The sequence below is a fragment of the Gymnodraco acuticeps genome, unplaced genomic scaffold (assembly GCF_902827175.1).
Source record: "Gymnodraco acuticeps unplaced genomic scaffold, fGymAcu1.1, whole genome shotgun sequence".
Lineage (NCBI taxonomy): Eukaryota > Metazoa > Chordata > Actinopteri > Perciformes > Bathydraconidae > Gymnodraco > Gymnodraco acuticeps.
Genome location: NW_022990590.1, coordinates 4,897,276 through 4,919,505, shown reverse-complemented (window position 1 = coordinate 4,919,505; position 22,230 = coordinate 4,897,276). Strand labels below are relative to the sequence as shown.

At 41.3% G+C, this 22,230-nt stretch overlaps 2 protein-coding genes across 5 annotated transcripts in view; both read left to right on the top strand.

Annotated features, from left to right (window-relative positions):
- Positions 1 to 941: 941 nt before the first annotated feature.
- Positions 942 to 16,997, top strand: gtf2a1 (general transcription factor IIA, 1). 4 transcript variants are annotated; one of them, XM_034228592.1, is made up of 10 exons: positions 942 to 1,176; positions 2,819 to 2,920; positions 4,164 to 4,410; positions 5,683 to 5,747; positions 10,423 to 10,498; positions 11,374 to 11,498; positions 11,981 to 12,085; positions 13,740 to 14,003; positions 14,282 to 14,371; positions 15,493 to 16,997. In XM_034228592.1, exons 1-10 carry the CDS (start codon positions 1,147 to 1,149, stop codon positions 15,598 to 15,600), a joined length of 1,212 nt encoding a protein of 403 aa, XP_034084483.1. In that variant the 5' UTR covers positions 942 to 1,146; the 3' UTR covers positions 15,601 to 16,997. The 4 variants fall into 4 exon arrangements, with proteins under 4 accessions (XP_034084483.1, XP_034084480.1, XP_034084481.1 ...); XM_034228589.1 differs by having other exon boundaries at positions 11,374 to 11,516; XM_034228590.1 differs by having other exon boundaries at positions 942 to 1,430.
- A 2,607-nt stretch (positions 16,998 to 19,604) lies between these two features.
- The window catches only part of LOC117554203 (centrosomal protein of 128 kDa-like), a 104,851-nt gene continuing 102,225 nt past the window's right edge, over positions 19,605 to 22,230 (top strand). Inside the window, exon 1 of the mRNA XM_034228502.1 lies at positions 19,605 to 19,705. The gene's annotated coding sequence lies outside the window, so the exon portion shown is untranslated. The remainder of the gene's footprint in view (positions 19,706 to 22,230) is intronic.

Below are 22,230 nucleotides of genomic sequence, written 5' to 3'. Positions count from 1 at the left end.
AAAAAAAAACACACCGGTTAGCCTACTTGTATTGTTGTTGTTATCATCTGGTTAGCTAGCTGCTCTGATTAAGGAGCTGATATAAGGAGCTGTTTCAACAACAAGGTGGAGGGAGAGTCCTCTGCTGTCAGACTGAGAGAGATAACTACAGCTCAGGTGAGGTTAAGGACTCTCTGAGTGTTTAGATAGCCTAACTTTAGTCTAAGTTATCTCAGTGGGTCATCATTTATGTAAACACATATTTCCATTTGAGGGGGGAGTGATTAGTAAAATATGCATAAATAAAAAGAAAACATTTTTAAATAGGTGAAAAAAGGCAAGACAAACTTTAAAACTTGTTGAGAGCGAAACGTCTTTGCTGCTGCCAACAGGAGAGGGGGGAGACAGGAGAGGCTGGTTCAGTTCAATATTTTTTTATATTGGATATTGTATGTTATTGGTTATGGCCATGATTTTATGATTATTTAAATCTACAGTTCTGTTTCATATGGGTGCTTCCATAGATCTAGTATCTTTATTTTCCCCTCAAACTGCACCAGATTGATGTATTTAACTCCCAAAAAAATAAAAAATCAGCAACGCTGTTAATAAAACAAAAACAAACTGGTAGTGGCCTGGCTGGGTGTATAATTCCCGGCCTGATTTATTGTCCCAGTCCGGCCCTGCAATTATCTAGTGTTTGGAAAGTAGCCTACTGGAGCATTGGGATTAATTCCTCATACAATATTTACATTTGGCCTAATTCAGTAAAGAAGCTCACTGGGCATTATGAAGCTAATGCGATCTGTGCACATGTGTTTACTGCTTCGGTGCTTCCCACTTGTAAACTACATATCCCAGCAGCAGGCGGATTTATTGGATCATAAATCCGCAGGAAGTCTCGCGCGATGTGCGATTTTGACCCTGCCCTATGTCTCGCGCACTCGCAGCTCCATCGCTCAGTATATAAAGCAGGACAACGACGGACGGAGGACGGCTGGGGAAGTCGCAGCCCGGGATTGTAAATAAGACCGCAAAAACTGTGTTTTATTTACAAAAGTAATGCCGGCTGTTTTAAGATACCGTTCCCAGTTGTTTTAAGTCGTTTTTCGTAATTTTTGGCTCTATTCTCGCCTATTTCCGTGTGGTTTTTACACTACGCGTATAATGGCGAGCTCGGCTAACTCGAACCCAGTGGTAAGGATCAATCTCTAAGGATTGTCAGCGGGGAAGAATGGGGGTAAAGATAATGGAAAGCTGTCGACGAGCTGCTAATTATTGATTTCAGTGAAATTAATTTGCTGTAACATCCACTTCACTTTTATATCTAATAAAATGAAGGCTTAATTCAGTCATTCGGCCATTTTAATCATTTTTGGAAACTAGACTGTTCTCTGAGATAAAGCCATCTGGTAGGAGCAATGGCTAACGTAAGAGGAGCTGTACATAAAGTAAGTGAAATGAAGTAGAACTGTAGGTATGGTGATGAAATGCAATTTTGAAGTTGCGAATAATGGGCTCTTTTGTCAGGTTGAAGCTTTCATGAGTTGGTTCATGTTGGTCTTTTGAAACTACACTTATGGCTAAATTAATATCTGATTTTGATGTTTGTGCTGATCTAGCTATGGGGCAATCCATTGCTTGGGTAGATGAGTGTGATAAAAGCAAACATGATAAGCTAAATAGTTTTTTATTTTGCATAGCTTTTAAGATGCAGATGTTTGCAAAGCACCTCGCCACCATCCACTGCGAATAATTCAGCTTTTTTGTGTAAAATTAAAGTCTCCTTAGCCGAAAAATCTGTTACGCTCAGTCATCATTGTCCACCATTCCACGAGCAGGATAGCCGTCCCAAACCACCACTTTTACCCAGCTCATAACAATCTAATAACTGCTCCCCACCGACCAAGCCATACTACGTAGTCAAAGCTGAGCACTCATAATATATAACACCGAAAATATCCTTCACATTCCGTCACATAGTGCTCAATGTACGGGGCTGTCGAGCGCGCAGTTCCCCGCTCCGTAAAATGGCCTCCACGTCTGCCCTCGCTCCGGTTCTGGCCCTCCTCCTCGCTGCTGCTGGTTTTATACCGCCATATTGGCTCTCTAATATAGACTGCCCGGGATGGGAAGGTGCTACTCGACGCTACGTCACCAGCTCTACATATAAACACCAGACTGAGCTTTAAATAGTGGAGGAGCAGACAGGCCGAGGGGGAGGAAGCACAGCACAGGGACATAGGTCCGTGCTGCGGACATTGGGGACAAAGCGGTGCAGTGCGGTGGCGCTTTTAGGCTTATATTGTACCGCTTTCTACCGGCGCTGAAATGCTGCAGTATTCGACATAAACACATTGTACATTCGCTGTTTGTATGCGCCACGTATGCCACGGAATTCCTAGTGACATACTGTCGTGTTGTTTGTGACAAACGGACATTTAGACATGGGCTATATGGATTAGCATTACCTTCCACACAGTGACGGTCACACATTGTAGCTAATCCCTAGGATTATTTCGCATTGGGCCAGTTTTTAGAGTTGAGTTACATATTTGACATATTCACACCAAATATTACCTGTTTACTTACTTGTTGAGAATAATTTTAATTTATATAACATGGTCTGTTGGACATGTAATGACTAGCTGCTGTTATTGCAGCTGTGAAGCTTTCTAAGTGTCCTATTAAACATATTTCTGAAAACCACGCACAATATGTTCCATGAAAGTAAGCACCAAGTGGTGGAAATGTTGTATAACAGATATGTTGTTTTTGTGGGTTTTTTGTTTCTTCTTCAAGCAACTAATGTCCTTTTCTGGTGCTTACTTCCCCATAGCCTAAGCTGTATAAGTCTGTGATCGAGGATGTGATCAACGAGGTGCGAGAGCTGTTCCTGGATGAGGGAGTGGATGAGCAAGTGCTGCTGGAGCTGAAGACGGTAACTGGCCCCTGCAGAAGCATTGTTCCTGTGTAGGACAACTATAGGGGAAATGTCACTGGTGCAGAAGTGCTGTGAGGTGTAATGCATCCTCGAGTTCATTGGAGGATATAGGAAACTAGCTGATCCCAATCTTTTATTATGATTGGAAACTTCAGCCTCTCATTGGAGAACCTTTCCAATACAATAATAAAGTATATATATAAAAAAAAGTTGCTCAGAGGACAAAAATACATACATTAAAGATAGGGTAGGTAAAAATGGAGAAACCAGCTCGAGTGCGCTAGAATGTGAAAGTACGCAGCCGAGAAAAATCTGCCCCTTCCTTCAGACTTCTTTACAGAGCCCCTCCTCCAACACACACGAACGCGCACATGACCAATGAGGGCACGAGATAAGTTTGTGCACAGATGGAAGGCTGACAGGCAGGTAGGCCATCGTGCTTTTTACAGCGCCACGGCTTCCACAGATGACATTTTTGTATGTATTTATTGTCAAAGCATTTAATGTATTCATTGCTATTGGGATGTTAAGAGCATTCTATGGAATATAACAAAAAGTGTATCTGAAGTGAATTACCTACCCCACCTTTAACTGCCATTAAAAAATATTTTTCCATAGTTAAATATTTAACCAACTTCAGTCCTGATCGGCACAATCAACTATTCATTAATTTCCTGAATTTTATCCCTTTGAATCCCAATGTTTATGGAGAAATGACACTTGAAATTATTTATTTAAATTGAATGTTAGAAGGAAGTGTTTTCTGGGCAGCAACAACTTTTGGTGAGTTTTTATTTATTTGTGCAAGAAACCAAGAAAATGCCATGTATTTTCCCCGTAGAGAAAGCGTAATAAATATGCTCAATATAGAAAACTGAAAAACTATTTTAAAGTCAGGGCTGTAGATTGAAAGTCGTATATTGTGTGATTTTGATCTGTAATGGCAGTTGGATTAAATTAATATTTATTTTTATTTTTGTCTTTAAGGGTCTCACTATCTATATTTTGGCTACCAATCTAATAATTGACTCATTAGAGTAGTAGAGGCTAAACTTCCTTATCCTCAAAAAGAAAAAAAGCTCACACTCTTGCCAAAATGTATGCAATGTGCATTAACACAGCCAAAACATTTATTTAAAAGCCAAAATGTCCGTAGTGAGACACAGCGGTTAATGTAGGTGCTTCATCACAATCTTGTTAAACCTCTGACTCAGCTCTTTTCTTCTTCCCGATGCCTCAGCTATGGGAAAACAAACTGATGCAGTCCAAGGCAGTGGAGGGCTTCCACACGGAGGAGCAGGCAGCCCTGCAGGCCGCAGCGCAGCAGCAACAACAACAACAACATCAACAGCAGCAACAGCATCATCAGGTGCAGCATCAGGTGCAGCATCAGGTGCAACATCAGGTGCAGCATCAGGTGCAGGTCCAACAGGTGCAGCAGGTGCAGCAGCAAGCCCAGGCCCAGCAGGTCATCCAGCAGCAGCAAGGTCAGTCAGCACCGTCACTAACAACAACTAATGCTAATGCATGCAACAGAGACTGCTAACACCTGTGAAGTCCATTACTATTACACACCACAACATGTCCATTTGGAGAAGTCGTATTCAGCCTTCCTACTAAACACAAGTTTTTGACATTGATATTCAGAAAGTGAAAGAATTTTACAAAACTACCATATGATTTTAACTTTAAACTGTAAGAGCCAGTTGTAGATTAAATGACTTGACACAATTGGTATTTTAACATCCCTATTTCTCTGTTGAAGCATTTTAGTTTCAGGGTGTTATCAGAAGTTTTCGTGTTCTAACGGTATTTGGGCCAAAGGGCCTTTATTGGAGATGTTAGAGTTGAAAGGGGGAGACAGAGGGGGGGACATTGCCTGAAATGTTCGGTCGCATCAGGATTGGGACCAGCCTACTAGGCAGCGTGGACCATATATGGGCAGCCAGCTCTAACAGCTGAGCTATCCAGTACCCATTGTTAGAAGTTTTCAATGGTGTCACGATTTTAATTCCGTATTGATTGAGATTTTAATTTCAACCTTTTTTTTTCTCTCCTCCCCCACCTACTTGCTTCCGAAATAAAAGGTCATTTCACAGATGAAACCAAATAGTTTACTGGTATCCTGCAGCTGCACCTTTCAAGACTCCACAGCCATTGTTAGAGTTAGAGATAGTGGACAAAACAAAAGTGGAAAAGCCTTCTGCTTCCTGGAAACATGTTTCCCAACCTGAGCGATGTAAATATGGTGGCTATATGACACTTGATAACAAGTAGCCTCGCCTGTCTTGTCAAAGAAGGGTTTGAGTAAATTACAGTTGTCATGGCATAAAGCCAGTCTTATCTTTTACAAATTAAGACTCCCTAAAAGCAAACAGTGCTGAAAAGAAAATTGAAAGTCCTTACATCGACATTTTATATTAAATTATAAACAAATTGTTAAAATGCGCCCATATGGCCTAAGTGTGTAGTACATTGGTAAAAAAAACAAACCGTGCTGTTATATAACAAACTTAAAACACTGTAGCCATCAATTTAAACAAGATTTCTTTAAATGCAAATAACTATCTCGGCATAAAACCAAATTATCTTTTGATCTTTATGAATCGATACTGTCTAGTGTAACAATAGCAAAGCTGTCGGTGCTGGAAAAAAATGATTAGATCTAATTGCGACTAATAAAAAAAAAAAAGAAGTCTGATAGAATCATGGAGACCCGTGATGCTTATGTTGTGATTTAATCGTGTCTCTCTGCACAGCTCCCCAGCAGCAAGTCATTGTCCAGGATCCCAAGATCCTACAGCACATGAATGCAACGGGCATGGTAAGTAGATAATGCACATCGCTTATATCCACTGAATACAGATATACAGTGACTGCCTGAAGCATTCTGTTAGTGTAATATATTTTTATTAAGAGACGGCAAAGAATGTTTCTTTGTCAAAACAAGAGGAGGATTATAAAGTGTCTCTGCAGGACTTTTCCTCAGAGCAGAGCCACTGTTTTGGAGCAGACAGGTGGAAGGGCAGAAAGAAGTGTAGTGTCTGGATTACAGTGGAGATACAGCCGCAGATAATACATCCTCTTACATGCATCCGTTGTGTCTCACACGCACTGAAACACACTTTCCCTTAACTAGTTGTGAATACGACAATGGAGCGGCAACACTTCCCTTCCTTTTGTACTTCTCTCTCTCTCTCTCTTAACAACACTTGAGCCATCTGTTGATGTCAAGGCTTGCTCCTGTGCTGTAATTAGGGATGCTCCGGTCGCCAATTTCGGGGCCGATCGCCGGAATCAGTATCGGCCGATACCGATCGAGTGGGCGGGGCCTAAATGGAAGATTTAAACATCACTTTAAATCTTCCATTTAAAGTGATGTTTAAAACTCAGTTAATGCTCATTCACTGGAGCTTCCACAAACAACAATCAACTTAATTATTACATTCAAATGATGTACATTATTCAAGTTTACATTCACTTTGGATAAAAACACGGGAGAAATTAGCGGAAGCGCTCTCTTTTCCTCTCTCCCCCTCTCTCTCTCTCCTGACAGCCTGTCAGTATCTCATGCAGCTCACTGATCCAGTAATGAGTGACCCGACAATGAAGAATAAATATATTTATAATAACTAGTTTAGCTTGTTCCAGAGGTAGATAAAATAGCTAAGTGTGTTAGGTCTAACTCTTACGGTACGTCCACACGGCAGCTTTTCGAAAATCTTGGAGCTGGGCGTGTCTGAAAGCTTGGGGATTTTTTGCGAGCAACGCGACCAACAACCAATCACATGAATCTCCCGCCCCCGACATACAAAGCAAAAAACCCCGGGGATTTTATGCGAGCAATATATATATATATAAACTCCCCAAACAGGCGAAAACCTACCAGTTTCACCCACTGTCTCTGCCACCTCCCTCCATGCCTGGTTCCTCCGGTTTGTATCCCGTTAATAGTTCTGGTCGTAAAGAACCGGGTGATTTGCTACCGTAATTTCTCGTTTGGAATATGAGGAAATGAACTGCGGTCTGGTTCTCCCTGTGTGTGTGTTTCGCTGCGCTTACCTGTCCGGCGGGCGGAGCTGCAGGATTTCTGCTTCACACACGTTGCATATCGCTATTTCACTGTCTTTTTCGGACACCTTAAAATAATGCCAGACCGGTGAAGCCATTTTGGCGAACTTGTTTTGCCGCACACACAGAGAAAAGTGTCATGTATTTTACGTCATGCGATCGGCTCTCGCGATCGGCATGTTTAGAGAGCACCGATCGATCGGTAGGGAGTGAGTATCGGCCGATATCGATCGGTGACCGATCGATCGGAGCATCCCTAGCTGTAATAGTAAAACAGTCTTTAATTCTCAAACACTTAATCCTCACTTGCAAATATTCCAACCTTTTAACCATCATACCTGGCAGGCAAAATGAATGAATGCAAATATGTAAAGGCAACAGCCAAGGGAATGTAAATATGACCACTAAAGCATTAAAATCCCTTCAGAGAAATGTACTTAAAGCTGAACTCATTACTACCTGTGTGCATTTGAAGAAGCCCTATTAAGCTTCTTTGGGGTTTCCCTGGCGTGTATTAAAGGTTTGTGTGCATGTAAATGGCCTGCAAAGGCTAAAATCGCTGTGTTCCTTCCAGAGGGAGTTTCTCTCCCACACCCCCCTGCCTGAAACACCTCCCTTGAACTCCTATGTTTACTTCCGTAGAGTAGTGACATCACTATTTAACACTCGTCCTTTCTAGTGGCTATCGCTCCAACACTTTGTACATGATAGACTAAGGGGCGGTAATCTCTAAGCCAGGGGTGGCCAACCCGCGGCTCTCGAGCCGCATGCGGCTCTTTGCCTAGGTTCATAAGGCTCTTCAGTTCATATCGAATTGTATATGTGTGAGTTTGGGGGAGAGACACTTACTCCTGACTAGTGTTGCACGGTGTACCGATACTTGAAAGGTACCGCGATACCCTGCCGTTAAAAACGGTACGATTCCTCCGTTTCATTAGTATCGGTACTTTAAGAATGACGGGGGAAAGTACTCCGGTGAGAAAGCGCCGTTTTAATAAGAGCCGTGTGTATTCAGCGCTCTGCTTCCACTCCCTGCACTGCAGCCGTGCCTGCAGTCCCGCCCCTCTCAAGCACGCTCTAAGTCCCTCCCCTCTCTCGTGCACGCGGCCACGCGCTAGCTGCCAGAGCATGTGAGAAAACGAGAAGCATGGCTGCAAGTGGGAGTGCAACTGCCGCTGCGCCTCGGCTTGTTGACAAAAAAGACGCCAGAACTAAATTTGGAAGTATTTTAGCTATATCTCTGACAGTGAGGGCAAGCCTACGGACACCACGAGGCCTGTCTGTGAGAAATGTATTAATTGTATTTAATACAAATTATTGTCATTTATTTTATTTATTGTTCTCATTGTTTAAAAGTTTGTGTTATGGTTCTGGTGTGAAATAAAGCACAATAAATTACATTTAATACTGTTTCCCTTTTTTTAAGAAAAGTATCGAAAAAGAATCGGAATCGCAATTCTTGACTTGGTATCGAAACCAAAATGTTGGTATCGTGACAACACTAGCTACTCCTGACAGTTAAACCTGATATTTAGTAGGTCTGTTAAGTATTGAATGCTGATAATTCTGACGTAATTTGGCCGATCAAAGTTGTTTGGGCTCGGATAAAATCGCTCCGTTACTTTCGTCCCGTGTTACTTTCGTCCCGGCTCTCCCTACGTGTGTATGTGTGGTGTCAGGTGTCAGTATGAGAGGATGACAGCGCATCTAATTTTGATGTGGCCCAAGAGCCAATCACAATAATACCTGCAATGCAGTGAACCAATCACCTTTGAGGGGGGGAAAACCTATCGTTGATTAAACACTATCCAGTGTTTCCCCTACCATTGTCTTGGAGGGGCGCTGCGCCCCACCAACGGAGCCCCGCGCCCCCCCTGAAATTCAAGGTGTTATATAAATATATATAATTGTTTTTCTTTTAAATATATATATATATAGCACCAAATTGCAAATAATCTATAACTACTGTCACTTTTCACATTGAACATGTGCTCTTTTATTAAATAAACTAAACGCTTTTATTTCAAGTTGAGTTTAGTGTTTTTGACCCTAAGAAACACTGATGCATTAATCAATAACAATAATCCACAGCTCCTCTCTCTGCTCCAGAGGATTTTAAAAATATATATCCCAATGCTACAAAGATCACATCAGTGACGTGGTTGAAATCTTGTCTCCAGAAAACAAAAAACTGAAACAAGCGGTATCAGTGACTGTGTGTTTGATGTGGCTCTTTGCAGTAACATAGAACAAATGTGGCTCTTAACCTCTGACTGGTTGGCCAGTCCTGCTCTAAGCGGTTGACCAATCACAATAGAGCCGGCCAGTTTACCAATCAGAGCAGACTGGTTTGGTTTCAGACAGAGGGTGAAAAGAGGTGCTGCAGTATGATAAAAACAAAGACCTTTCTGAACTTGAAAGCAGGTCACAATAGAGACACAAGATACAGATATGAACTTGACAATGAGCAGAATAGGGCCCCTTTAAAGCACCGCTACAGAGCTGTTACAGCCCCTACACACAGCGGCGTGCGTTACCGCTTGGCGGTGGGCGTGTCTGAAGCTTGGGGATTTTTTACGAACAACGCGACCAACAACCAATCACATGAATGTCCCGCCCCGGACATACAAAGCAAAGCATTCATGCTACATCCATGCTGGCTAAATATACTGTCTATGCTTGCTAGCTGTCCATTCAAACGAAGTACACTGGATATAAACTCCCCAAAAAGGCGAAAACCTACCAGTGTCACCCACTGTCTCTGCCACCTCCCCCCATGCCTGGCTCCTCTGGTTTGTATCCCTGTATGTAAAGAGGGACTGGTCATATAGTACCGCCACGATCTTTTTCTCCTCCATTTTTTGACATATGGGAAATAACTGCGGTCTGGCTCTCCCAACATACACGCGGTTTGATTGGCTAGCGCTTGTAATGTCAGATTTGCATACGTGGGATTTGATTGGCTGACGCCTCCGTCGAGGCGGCAAAAGTAGAACATTGCTCTACTTTTGCAGCGAGCACCGCGAGAGAAGCTACGCTTTGCTCCCACAATGCAGTTCGGCGAATCGTGACGTCACCCCATTCAAAGTGAATGGGCAGAAGCGTTGAAGCGGCAACGCACGCCGCCGTGTGTAGGCTCCGTTACACCTTGAAGATCTTAAAAACTGAAACGGTCATTATTTTTCAATCCATTTTATTTATCAAGCGCTTTATCAGGTGCTCAAAGACCCTTTACAGAGATATACAAATAAGATAAAAAGTCCATTTAAAATAGAGCAATAAAACAACATGTGTCACAAGGACACAGCGTTAACCACATTAAGTGTGCTTAATTGTGTGTCTAGATCTTTGACAGTTCATTGAATGTTTGTTTGATCATCTGAGTGTGTACCTGACTCCCATGTGTGTTTCCTCCTTTTGTCCTCTAGAGTGCAGCAGCGACCGCAGCAACCCTCGCCCTGCCCACAGGGGTCACCCCGTACCAACAGCTCATCACCAGCCAAGGTGAGACGCTCACAGGTTCATCAGAGCAGCACATTGTGAAGAAAAATATTCAAATTCCCAAATGAATGAATTGCTACATGAATTCACATAGTTGGAGCTTGGTCATGATAACGATAAAAGAACAGGAAGCTGCTAAGGTAGTGTGCTATGAGATTGTTATTTGTATTTTTTTCCTAGCTATTCACACAATTAAAATTCCAGATTTTCTCAGTCATTTTAATTTAAATTGAAATGTAATAAAATAATGAATGAATGTATTGACTCATTTGACTATTATGTGACTTTCATAGAAAATGCGCTTTTATTTCGAAGGCAGTTTTTCAGTTATTTAGATTTTTTTTATCCGCTCTTACTGTAATACCTAGTATAAACACGTACCTGGAAAATGTGGAGGATAGTTTGAAGGTCTTTTCCGAAGTGGAGGCCTGCGTCTGCCATTACCGTCTCTGACCTCAACACAACTCTTTTTCCGGCTTTATCTTTTATCGCCCTCTCCAGGCTCTTTCCCCGTTAATGGCTTCCCATCAGATACAAAAACACACTCGGCCTTAAACACACATCTGTGCTCCTTGGTCACACACACACACACACACACACACACACACACACACACACACCACACACACACACACACACACACACACACACACACACACACACACACACGCTCAGGAAAGAGCCATAAGAGAAAACGAGATGCGAAACCCCAGATTGAGAAACTGCGGTTTAAGAAATTGGCATGACAACTTCTCCTGGTGCTTGTTTGGGGTGTAACTCACTACATCTCACATAGAAGAAGCTGTAAAACACTGTAGTCTACATATAGCCAATGCCCTCTCACAGACTACCCCTCCCCCCTCTGTTTCCCCCCCCAGGTCAAATCCTGCAGGTGGTCCGGGCTGCCAACGGGGCTCAGTACATCATCCAGCAGCCGCAGCAGCAGATCCTCTTGCAGCAGCAGATGCAGCCCGGGGGGGTGCAGGCACCGGTCATACAGCAGGTATGCCCCATTAGACAGGTAGGAGCACCTTTGATTTGTCAACAACACCGTTAAAGATTAAGAACAAAGGCTGTAAGGGCGACAGGGCTGCATGTATCCATTTGTCTGGCTATGGAGCCAAACAGCTTTCTTGTAATAGACTGATTATACACAGTATGTATATTTGTACATACATTATCGTTATGAAAAACAGTCTATTACAAGAAAGCTGTTTGGCTACATAGCCTTGATGCGTAGAGTATATTGAAAAATGCAACGTATAACATAACATTAGTTTATTCAGGACACCCATGACTACTTAATGTTACCTTTTTGTTCAGTGACTTTTCAAATGAAACAAGCAGTATTCAAATGCATCACAACAGCCAGACCCTAACATCTCAACAACAAACCTCAACTTTTGGCATTTTAAGATCTAGCTCCCTCCAAACTGTTGTATAGTTTTTTGCAGATTGTGAGTGTTTCCTGTTTGCTGTGTGCAGGTCCTGGCTCCTCTGCAGGGAGGCATCCCCCAGCAAACAGGAGTCATCATCCAGCCGCAGCAGATCGTCTTAGCTTCAGGAAACAAAGTCCAAGGCAACACACAGGTCAGCACTACTTTATTATCCATTTATTATCACATGACGGAGAGCAGCGGCTTTCAAAGTGTGAGGCGCGCCTCCCTGGGGGGGTGCGAGAGAGCTTCAGGGGAGGCGCAGCGTGAGAAGAATATAACGAGAAAAATATGAGTAAAGTGCACACTTTAGGCTGTCTGTAGAGACCGAGTTCCCCACCTCGCCAAAAAGGCTGTAAGAGTGCTCATTCCCTTCACCTCCACCCAGGGGCGGACTGGCCATCTGTGTGTTCTGTGATTAAACGGCATCATGTAAGTTGCGCTGACAGGCGACAGAGGTCCGTTCAGCGGGCCGTTTCCACGCAGCGAGGCTCCCCCCCCCCCCCCCCCAGCCCCTGGGCTGGGCTGGGGGGGATTCCTGGCTGATTTTTAGTCCCAGTCCGCCCCTGCCTCCACCTACCTGTGTGAGTGCGGGTTTTCCGCATTGATTTTGATCAAAAGCAAGTACGGGTCAAGGCTGCAGCCAGAGGGTGATCTGCGTTTATTCCTGTCTACATTGCATCCCCGCCTGTGCGCATCCAAGACGCAGACTCATTGTTCCCTCTAAAGTAGGGGTGAGTGCAATAAGGAGGCAAAGTTGACGTTCAGTGTGTTGCCGGGAGCATATAAAGATTTTTCCACGATGTTGAAAATGTTAATAATGTTTAAAAAAATTGTTTAAAACATAAAGATAAAAAGATTTGAAAAATGTTTTGTTTAATGTTTTAAGGAGGTGACGCTACTCAGCCAATGAAATGGGTGCAGTCAGTGAGTCAGCACGATAGATTCAAACACAGAGACGAGACAAGAAGAGAGAAACAGTCGGAGTCATTTCAAATGGCGGAAGGCAGACAGCGAAAACAGAGCATTTACTGACATGCTCTCTTACTCGACCTCTTTGAAATGCAATTGAATACCCCTGCATTATAGCAGCAACAACAACAATAATAATAATAGCAATAATAATTGGGAGGGGAGGCACGGCTGTTCTTATGTTCTCTGGGGGAGGCTCACCTTCCCACACTTTGAAACCCCTGACGTAGAAGAATACTCTATTCCGATTGGTCAATGTTGACCTTCAGCGGTCTGATATTTGTCGATAGTAGACCGTTGCTAAAGACGCTCTGATAGAGAGACCATGTGCAGTCAAATCAATCCGCAGAAAGAAGTCCGGTCAGCTGTGACATTAGTGTCAATCTAATCAAATACTGAGTGAATACGCTTATTTTATATTTGTGGAGCGCACGAGACTTGGCTGATTTGTCCCTATTAACAAGAAAACCGTGCAAGAGAAGGTAAAAGGTTAAATGCCACAGAGAGGGGAATCAGCAGAAGAAGACAGACAGGAAGTAAACACAGGAACACGGTATGGGCTCTGGCAGCGTTTGAAGACTGGTGAAGAGAAACTGTGAACAGACTTGGACATTTAAAGAAATCCTCGATCAGTGCTGCCCTCATTTTGCTATGCTAGAACAGACTATTTTTTTTTCTTAGCAGGAGCAATATGATCATTTTTAAATCAGTGAAATCATGTGTAAATCCAGAGATGGTCTTAATCACTGATTTTGCTGCATATTATCCCTAACCCGGCTCTATTCTGGAGCTTATAAGTCTTGTGACATCCACCCCCCCTCTCTTCCTCCTGTCAGGTGATGCAGTCGGCGCAGATGGCCCAGCAGCCGGCTCAGGCCGCTCAGGTGCAGCTGCAGCAGGCCCAGGGCGCAGCTGCACCACAGGCCCAGCAGCAGCCTCAGGCCCAGCAGCAGCCTCAGGCCCAGCAGCCTCCCATAATGCTGCAGGTGGACGGCGCCGGAGACACCTCCTCAGAAGAGGACGAGGATGAGGAGGAGTACGATGAAGACGAGGAAGAGGAGAAGGACAAGGAGGGGGGAGAGGACGGCCAGGTGGAAGAGGTGGGAAACTATACGGTTTACATCTTGTATTAGACATTTTACTTTTAAAATTTGACAAAACAATTCTCTCACAACACAATTTTCCCTGGGATGAATCTCTGGTTCTGTTTTGAAACTGAACAAATGCTGTAGGTTAAACGCAGCGGCACTGCAGTGTCAACTATTTGTAACGCTATAAATGATAATAATAAGATTTGCTGTAAAGACCAGACATTAATTTACAAGGGCTTCTTCGCCATAACTCGATTTAATATTGTGTTGGTTTGTCCCCGTGTCAGGAGCCGCTGAACAGTAGTGATGATGTCAGCGATGAGGAGGACCAGGAGCTGTTTGATACAGAGAATGTAGTGGTGTGCCAGTATGACAAGGTGAGACATGATCTGTGGAGTGGAAGAATATGGTAAAACATAACTATCAGCCTTTCTGTAAAAATACAGTGGAAAATATTTTAAGTTTCCCTTAATCACCGCTCTATCCCTGGACTGATCACTAGTCTATAGAGCAACCCTGAAGTTAGCATTGCAAGGGCTTCTTCGACAAAATGCAATGAGATTTTTCTATTGGATTTTAGAATATTATAGAAAATAAGATCTGTGGCGAACAGACACTTGTGATAATCTCCCATATGAACACCACTTTGTGATTTGACTAGCATCAATGCAATCGCCAAAATTGTAAGATAAGGTTAGGCTATAAACAAACGTACATCTCGTTGTCATGACTTCATGCCACCACCACCGCTAAATGACATTTATAGTCTCATTTAGTTTGTGTTAGAAACTGCCGTTTATGACACATTCACAAAACATACTCCTGTGGGTTATTTAAAGGATGAAACATGAACATTTCTTAAGCAAGCATGACTCGGGGGAACCAGAAGAGGTCAAATACTAACTCATTTCCGGGTTTTCCGAGTCATTCCTTCATCACTGCACTTTAGGACTCACACACATATTGGCTAAAGTTAACACTTAAACGCAAAAACACAGTTGTTTACATTTGTCAATCGATGAAAAAACATTTTAACGATTTAAAACATTACTACTACTAAGAAGGACTTTGATAAAATATGAATGTAATATCAGTTTTATATAACAAATAAACTCTGGCGTTATATAAGATCATATATTTTTGCCTATATCATATAAATCCTTTGAAAAAGTGCAAAATATTTCCCCAAAAATGTGTTTGATGGCAGATTCTCCCATTTATGAATCTGAGCCATTTCTGTGGTACATTAGCGCTGTATTGGTTTGATGCACTGCAGTGGTTGATGACCACTATCATACATGCAGAAATTGTGTTACAAAACTTAAATTCTAGATGAGTTTCTGTTTATAAGTATTGCACGACACTGGTGAATACACAGTTTGTGTCCGGCCAGTCTCCTGTGTGCACAGGCTAAAGACATTAGAGACTGTGTCCACCGTAAGATGAAACATCTGTCCTTGACGCCTACAACATTAATTTCCGTCTCCATACTCCCCAGATTCACAGAAGTAAGAACAAATGGAAATTCCATCTGAAGGACGGGATCATGAATCTGAACGGGAGAGACTATGTCTTCTCCAAAGCCATTGGGGACGCCGAATGGTGAAGTAAAAGACGAAGAATAAAAGAGAGAAAGACAAAGCAACAGGAGCAGAAACTCTGTACCTCCTTCTCTGCAGTTAACAGATACTTCAATATCCTTCCACATCCTGGGACTGGATTGGTTTCAGGAAACTTCTTCGGAGTCTTTGAGAACTCTGACAAACCAAAAGGATTGTGAGGTACTGTAAAAAAAAACGGGGGTGTCTTGAAACACACCCGACTGGCCTTTTGCGGAAAGAGAAAGCGACAGTGGAAGGTTACGCACACGGCGTTCTTTATCTTTTTGGCTTCTTCTACATTTTTTGGAGAGTAAGCATTTCACATCGTACAGGTGTAGTGGACCAGGGTGACCTGCCCCCGCCACAGGAGGGCCATTCAATATAACCCCTGTAGATGAGAAACACCTGGATGCCGCACTGAAGGATTCAGTCCTACCTTAGTGCCACCGGTCAAGATGCTTCCTTTCACTTATGGCCAAAAATGTTGTTCTTGTTCCCTAAAATCATGAAAACTGAGTGTTTTAATGTAGGCAACGACCTGTTATTGTTTTAAACTTTTTTTTAAAAACGTGTTCCATGAAGGGTTAAGGCCAAGGAATTACATTAATAAAAAAATTCAATAATTTTAAGACATTATTTTAATCTGAGCACTCAATTCCCCCCCACCCAAACGTTTTTTTCTCATCTGCTTCTCTGGAGCGTCATTCCATCTTTATCCAAAAAACTTCACACAGAAAAAGGAACAGATCCAACACTGAATTCATTTAAGAATTGTACAAATAGCGTTTGTCCTGTTGGTGTATCTTCTTTGCTCTTATTTTTAGATCCCTGCAGCCGTCTGAAAGTGTGCACTGTCAGTTTATCAATGTGTTGTCAAACCAGTTAGTTGAGTTAATCAATAGCCACAGCGTGCTCTCTTTGTGCGGGTCTGTGAAAGAAAGTGAGCGTGTTTATGTTGATTGATGTGTATGTTCTCACTGCTTTTTCTCACACACCCATCATCTCAAAATGTCTCTGTTGGATCAGTTAAATTGATTTTAATTTAACTTCTTTCGGTGGGTACATGCATCCTTTCCTAATCACTTTTTTTATTTATTCCTGAAAGTTCATGACATGTTTTTTTGTTTTTTAAAGCTTGGCAAGCCGCACCAAACTGTGCTCTTATAATCTAATAAGTGTTCCTTTTCTTTCTCGCTGTTGGATGGACAAAGCTTGATAAACGCTATGATCCAAATCATTTCGTCCGACACATGTTCTCCTGTGCTTTCATTTTATTCATGACTTTTAAATGAGAATATTTTCTATCGAAGTGAGTTTAACTCGGGGGGCCTGTGTGTTTCTCTGCAGTTTGTTTTTAGTGCCCCTGTTGCAGCAATTTGAAATAAAGTACGTGTTTTTTGAATTTTCTGTCGATATGGTTGATGGTTGGCTCTATAGAGAATGTTTTTAAGCACTGACACATGAAGAAGTTTCACATTTTCCAAAGATATAATGGGAATACAATACTTTCTATTTACCCGTTACCCCATAGACAAAAAATATATTGCAATAAAGAAGTTTCCAATTAATTGTACGTAGAACATTGAAAAAAACATATTTAACATTAACACAGTAAATAAATGATTAGTCACATTCAACTAATCTGCTTAGTATTTTCTTTCTTCTCATGGGTGGATCATTTGCCTTTTTGAACTTGATTTAATACTTCCAATAATGACAAATTACAGATAAGCTTATTAGCTTATCTATAAATCTGCTTTCTTATTGTTTTGTCGTGTGTTCTTACGATAAAGGAAATGTACGGTTGATCTTTTCTTTGAAACCAATTTTTATAATGAAATCCTGTTTGGAACAAAACTTAGAAGGTTGTGTTTTGAATGCAGTCATTTTGTAATTTTTTCCGCAGTATAAATAAATGATCAACTTTTAGCCCATTTTCTAAATAAGGTGAACATATTGGTAGTCGAATAGTCATCAGGCTCTCCCTTTGTTACCATGCTACATGGTTCTAATTCTTCTGTCAGATTTACCCCCATGTCACTTTGAACTCCACCCTTTATTCACCCACTACCTTCCTAGTGTTGTTCAAACTGATTTAAAAGATAATATTTGTCAGCCATGTTCACACAGAAATCGATATTTATTTTACACAATTCATTTATCTTTATAACAATTAAATGCTAAACCACAGTGAAGTAAAGTTAGCGTTTTTGCTACCATTTTGGGGCAGGGGCTGGACATTGATCTTTTTAGCTTAATATTTTAACCATTTATCTAATATTAGCTAACTATTGTAGCAAGCTAGTAATTTTAGCTTAATATTATAACCATTTAACTTATACAATGAGCTAACCATTGATGCAATTTAGCTAGTACTTTTAGCTTACTTTGCAACAACTCACTGTTTACTTTTAGCTAACTATTGAACACCTTATCCATTAACTTAATCTTAACTATTTAACACTTTTCATTACTTTTAGCTAGCAATCGAGCTAGTATTTTTAGCTTAATATTGTAACCATTTATCTAAGACTTTGAGCTAACCATTGAAGCAATTTAGCTAGTACTTTTAGCTTAATTTTGTAAAAACTCACTGTTTACTTTTGGCTAACTATTGAACATTTCTTCATTACTTTTAGCTTTTGTTAGAAATTATCCATTACTTTTAGTTAACCGTAGTAACAATTTATCCATTACTTTTAGCTATTGTATTTGATCAATCAATTTAGCTAACACTTGTACTTTATCCACTTGAAACTTACTTTAAGCTTATTATTGTAAAACATAATCCATAAAGTTAAAGTTACCAAACTACTTTTAACCACTTTGCTTTTAGTTTACCATTTCAACAGTTTGTTCACATAATGCAAGTGTTATAGCTGCATTAAACTTCTTGAATCCAATCTTAGTAATAATACTTCTATATTTATTTTAGTAGTTGAGTTTCTCTTATCTGTCAACATAATCTGAAAAAAGCCCCCGGTTTAGGTGAACAGGAATTCTGGTTTGAAATCACTACATCTGATGCTACATAGAAAAGTGGGCCTAAATATGCCTCAATTTGTCTTAAATTACCTGTAATCCAGTGTCTGGATGCCTTTCAGGATATGCACAGCATGGGCGTTCTCCTTGCCTTTCCTCTAAATCCTAACCAAACTGATACAATCCCTGTGTATTTCCTTTTGGATAATTATGAGATAAAGGTGTGGTGCTGCCTGGGATTAGAGCTGAATCAGAAACTACATGGAGATTTCTGCCCTTGATTGTAAATGGATTTGTGGCAAGCCGTCACATGTACAATATATCAAGCTTCACAAAGACTTATTCAGTCCTGAACAAACCTTGTGGAAGAAGAATGTATCCCTGGCTGTTTCTGACAAAGTGGGCCCTCTTGCTTCTCCTGGGCACTCAGATGTAAGAGCCTGTGCTGCTGGAGAATGAGGCTTATAATGAGGCCCAGGAGATGTCTAGCTAATACTCTATAGCTTGCTCTGCTTACCACCTAACTGACAGTGACTGCCAATCAGAAGCATGGCAAAATGGAGTTTGTACGCTTCAGTGGAATAGTAGCCAGGTCTATTGGCTGTGGCATGTTGAGTTTACTGTAGTCTGAAGCTTTTTGGGACAAAGAGCCTTTATTCGTTTCTAATGGACATACCTCCTTTCCTGGTTTTTCAGTTTCATGGTCCTGGGATAGTGCGTGCTGGCTCACTGTCACACTGTCATGACTTAAGGGACACAAATGGAACAGAGCCATCGTCAATGTTATTAGTAACACCTGTGCTTCTCCTACTACAAGGTCTCAAAATGGCTGTTGTGAAAAAGACCCAATTGGCTACTGATCGCTGAATTGCTCAACGTCTTAAGAGGTGCATTATAATCTTTGGGCCTGGGGGAAATATGAATTCATCAAAGAAAAAGAGGCAAGAACTCTAGGTGAAGTTATCTTCTGATAAATGTATTTTGTGATTTTGTCAATCGATAGTAAAGATAACATTTACTGTAACTGAAGTGGTTGTTAGATGATGAAACAACGACTGAATCCTCACAAAACCGTTCGAACATCGGACAAGCATTTCCACTTCACGGATCACTGAGGAGGTGCATTGAGTGAGTACTGTTTTCTATAAATCTCGTTTATTCAATAACCTCTATCACTTCTTGTGTACAAATAATTGCAACACTTCAAATGGCTTAGTGGAAAGATGAAAGTGTAATCACATCTTGAATGTCTTTCGAGTGTGGTTAGCTATACACATGTGGCTCTTGCCATGATCGGACGGCACACCATACCAATTACTTAAAGTCTTCAGATTCAAAGAGTCAATGATTTGGAGTCATGTGATTTGAGTCAACACATCTGTGGATACAAAGATGATGTTTGGACAGCTGTGAAATGTTCAAATAATGTGTTGTAAAGTATACAAATCTGTATAGTTATTGGACCTTCGTTACAAAAGGCCCTTTCATCTTTTGGTACTAAGTATAGGAGAATGTGATGAAACAGGTTGTGGCAAGAACAGTCCTTTGAGATGATCCGTGAGTGTAATTAGCCCAACAAATTGCAACTTAGCTTTTGTTATTGAAATACCATATTTTTGACGAGGGCCTTTACCCAGGTGTTCCTCCTGTACACATTTGATCAACAATATGGCGTTTTGATTTGATTTGGTAATTTTGGTTGCGTGCAATGCACTCCAACATGCAAATGAGTTTGTGATGACTCATGCATCTGCACAAATAGATAAAACAAAGATTGTTCACAGATCAAATGTAGGCTTGTGTAAAAGTGAAATGTTCAGTGAAAATATAAAGTCTGTCTTAAATGTTATGGTTTGACCACTCTTGGAACAACACAGAGACAAATGTTTTCACTGACTTCCACTCTGTGGTTCGCTCTAGTAATTTTAAAGAGCTTTCTGTAAAAGAAAGAAACTTTACTCTTCAAGAGGAACGTCCATGCTTACTGGCCCATTGAACAACGCAAGATATAACGTCATAAATGCAGGGATTTTGTGTTCCCAGCAATAAGTGCCGGATGGCTACTTAAAGACTCTGACCTCTGAGTGACCAATGCTTCTCTGAACCTCCTGATAGAAACCTCAATGTCTCTGTTCAGTGTTTCTCATGATTTTTTCCCACTGTATTTGATTTTAGCAACATAATCTGGTGTTAGCAAGGTGCATCGCCGGGTCGTTCCCTGCTTATTTGAGGAAACACTGGGCGATTGGTTTATTTGAAATACCGGGAGAGGAATAATCAGGCAGGCCTGAGAACCAGCTACATGAAGAATGTCATAAATAAATACAGTCCAAGTCTCGATCGGTTTGTGCGGTCAGTTTTGTCAGATATTTTCTGTAATAATCCAGATGGATTTGAAAAAACACTTCATGAATCCTAAGTGGAGGTGTAGTTTCAAAGGACAGGTGTGTCGCCACCCCCAGTCTTTTCGTGTTCACCCTGTCACCCACACAGATGTGCAGTGGTTTGATTGTTATCAAACTTGACAAGCACACACTCGTGAAAGAACTATGAAATGTGGGTTAACATTAGATGGCAGTGGAATGAGGAGGCCCCTTACAAATGCAGCCAGGCACATCGTGCTCCGGCTCTGTGTGCTTAGCATTTGAAGGGTGGATTGTTGTTAATGGGTGATTGGAGGAGATTGACACAAAGCTGTGGAAAACATTTAGATGAAAATGATGTCCTTTTAGCCTGTTAGGAAGTCTAGAACAAAGGGAGGAGATTCCACTCTTCGTTTTAAGGTTTAGCCTCACTAATGCTTCAAGACGGCAGTAAAGAGTTGTACACATTGTACTATATATATTTACGTACTGAAACAAACCATTCAGCCTCGTCAAATATCTTTGACCCAACAACTTAACAAATTAATAAAGGACTGAAATGATCCCTCTTTCTTGGAAAGTCCCCCCTGTTCATCTGTATATCTCCTTGAAAAAAACGTCACATAGCAGATGAAATGCTAACCATATGTTAAGCTGCCATTGGCAGAGGGTGTTCTTTAACTCATAATGGCTCAATATCGCACAAGTTACAGCGCCCCAGCTCACACGTGTCTCAGCTGTATTTGCTTTAGGCTCTCCCGGTGAAGGCAAAGCTATCTCTGCTGATTGTATAAGTCACTTGTTTCCGTAAGAGGAGGGAAAAATATCACGATCGTGCTAGAAAAACAACCATGACATTCCAATGGAAAGGCAGGCTTTAACAGTATACATTTGTGATTATCATACCTCTCTGTAATTTGTAGAAAATGGCTAATAATCCAAATATGTCTTGTGCTTGCTTTTGTAATTGGATGTAACACTTGTGGTTGGGTTAAGGGCATACCTTTCCTCTTTATGCAAACTGTTTTGCTGGATAAATGTGAAAATATTTGGTTCCATTAACAAACAGTAACAGTTCCAACAAGTACACAAATATTTTATGGATTCAAGAAAGTGATACATACATTTGGTACAGGTATAGGCAACACAAAAGTATAATTTCAGAGTCTACTTGGACTATAAAAACACTTATTTCTGCTTTTCCACATCACAGTCAGGTACCATAACAATACTTGTGTGAATGTATTTTTCAGTTTACAGATGAAATACAACCGGTCCCGTTTTCATTCA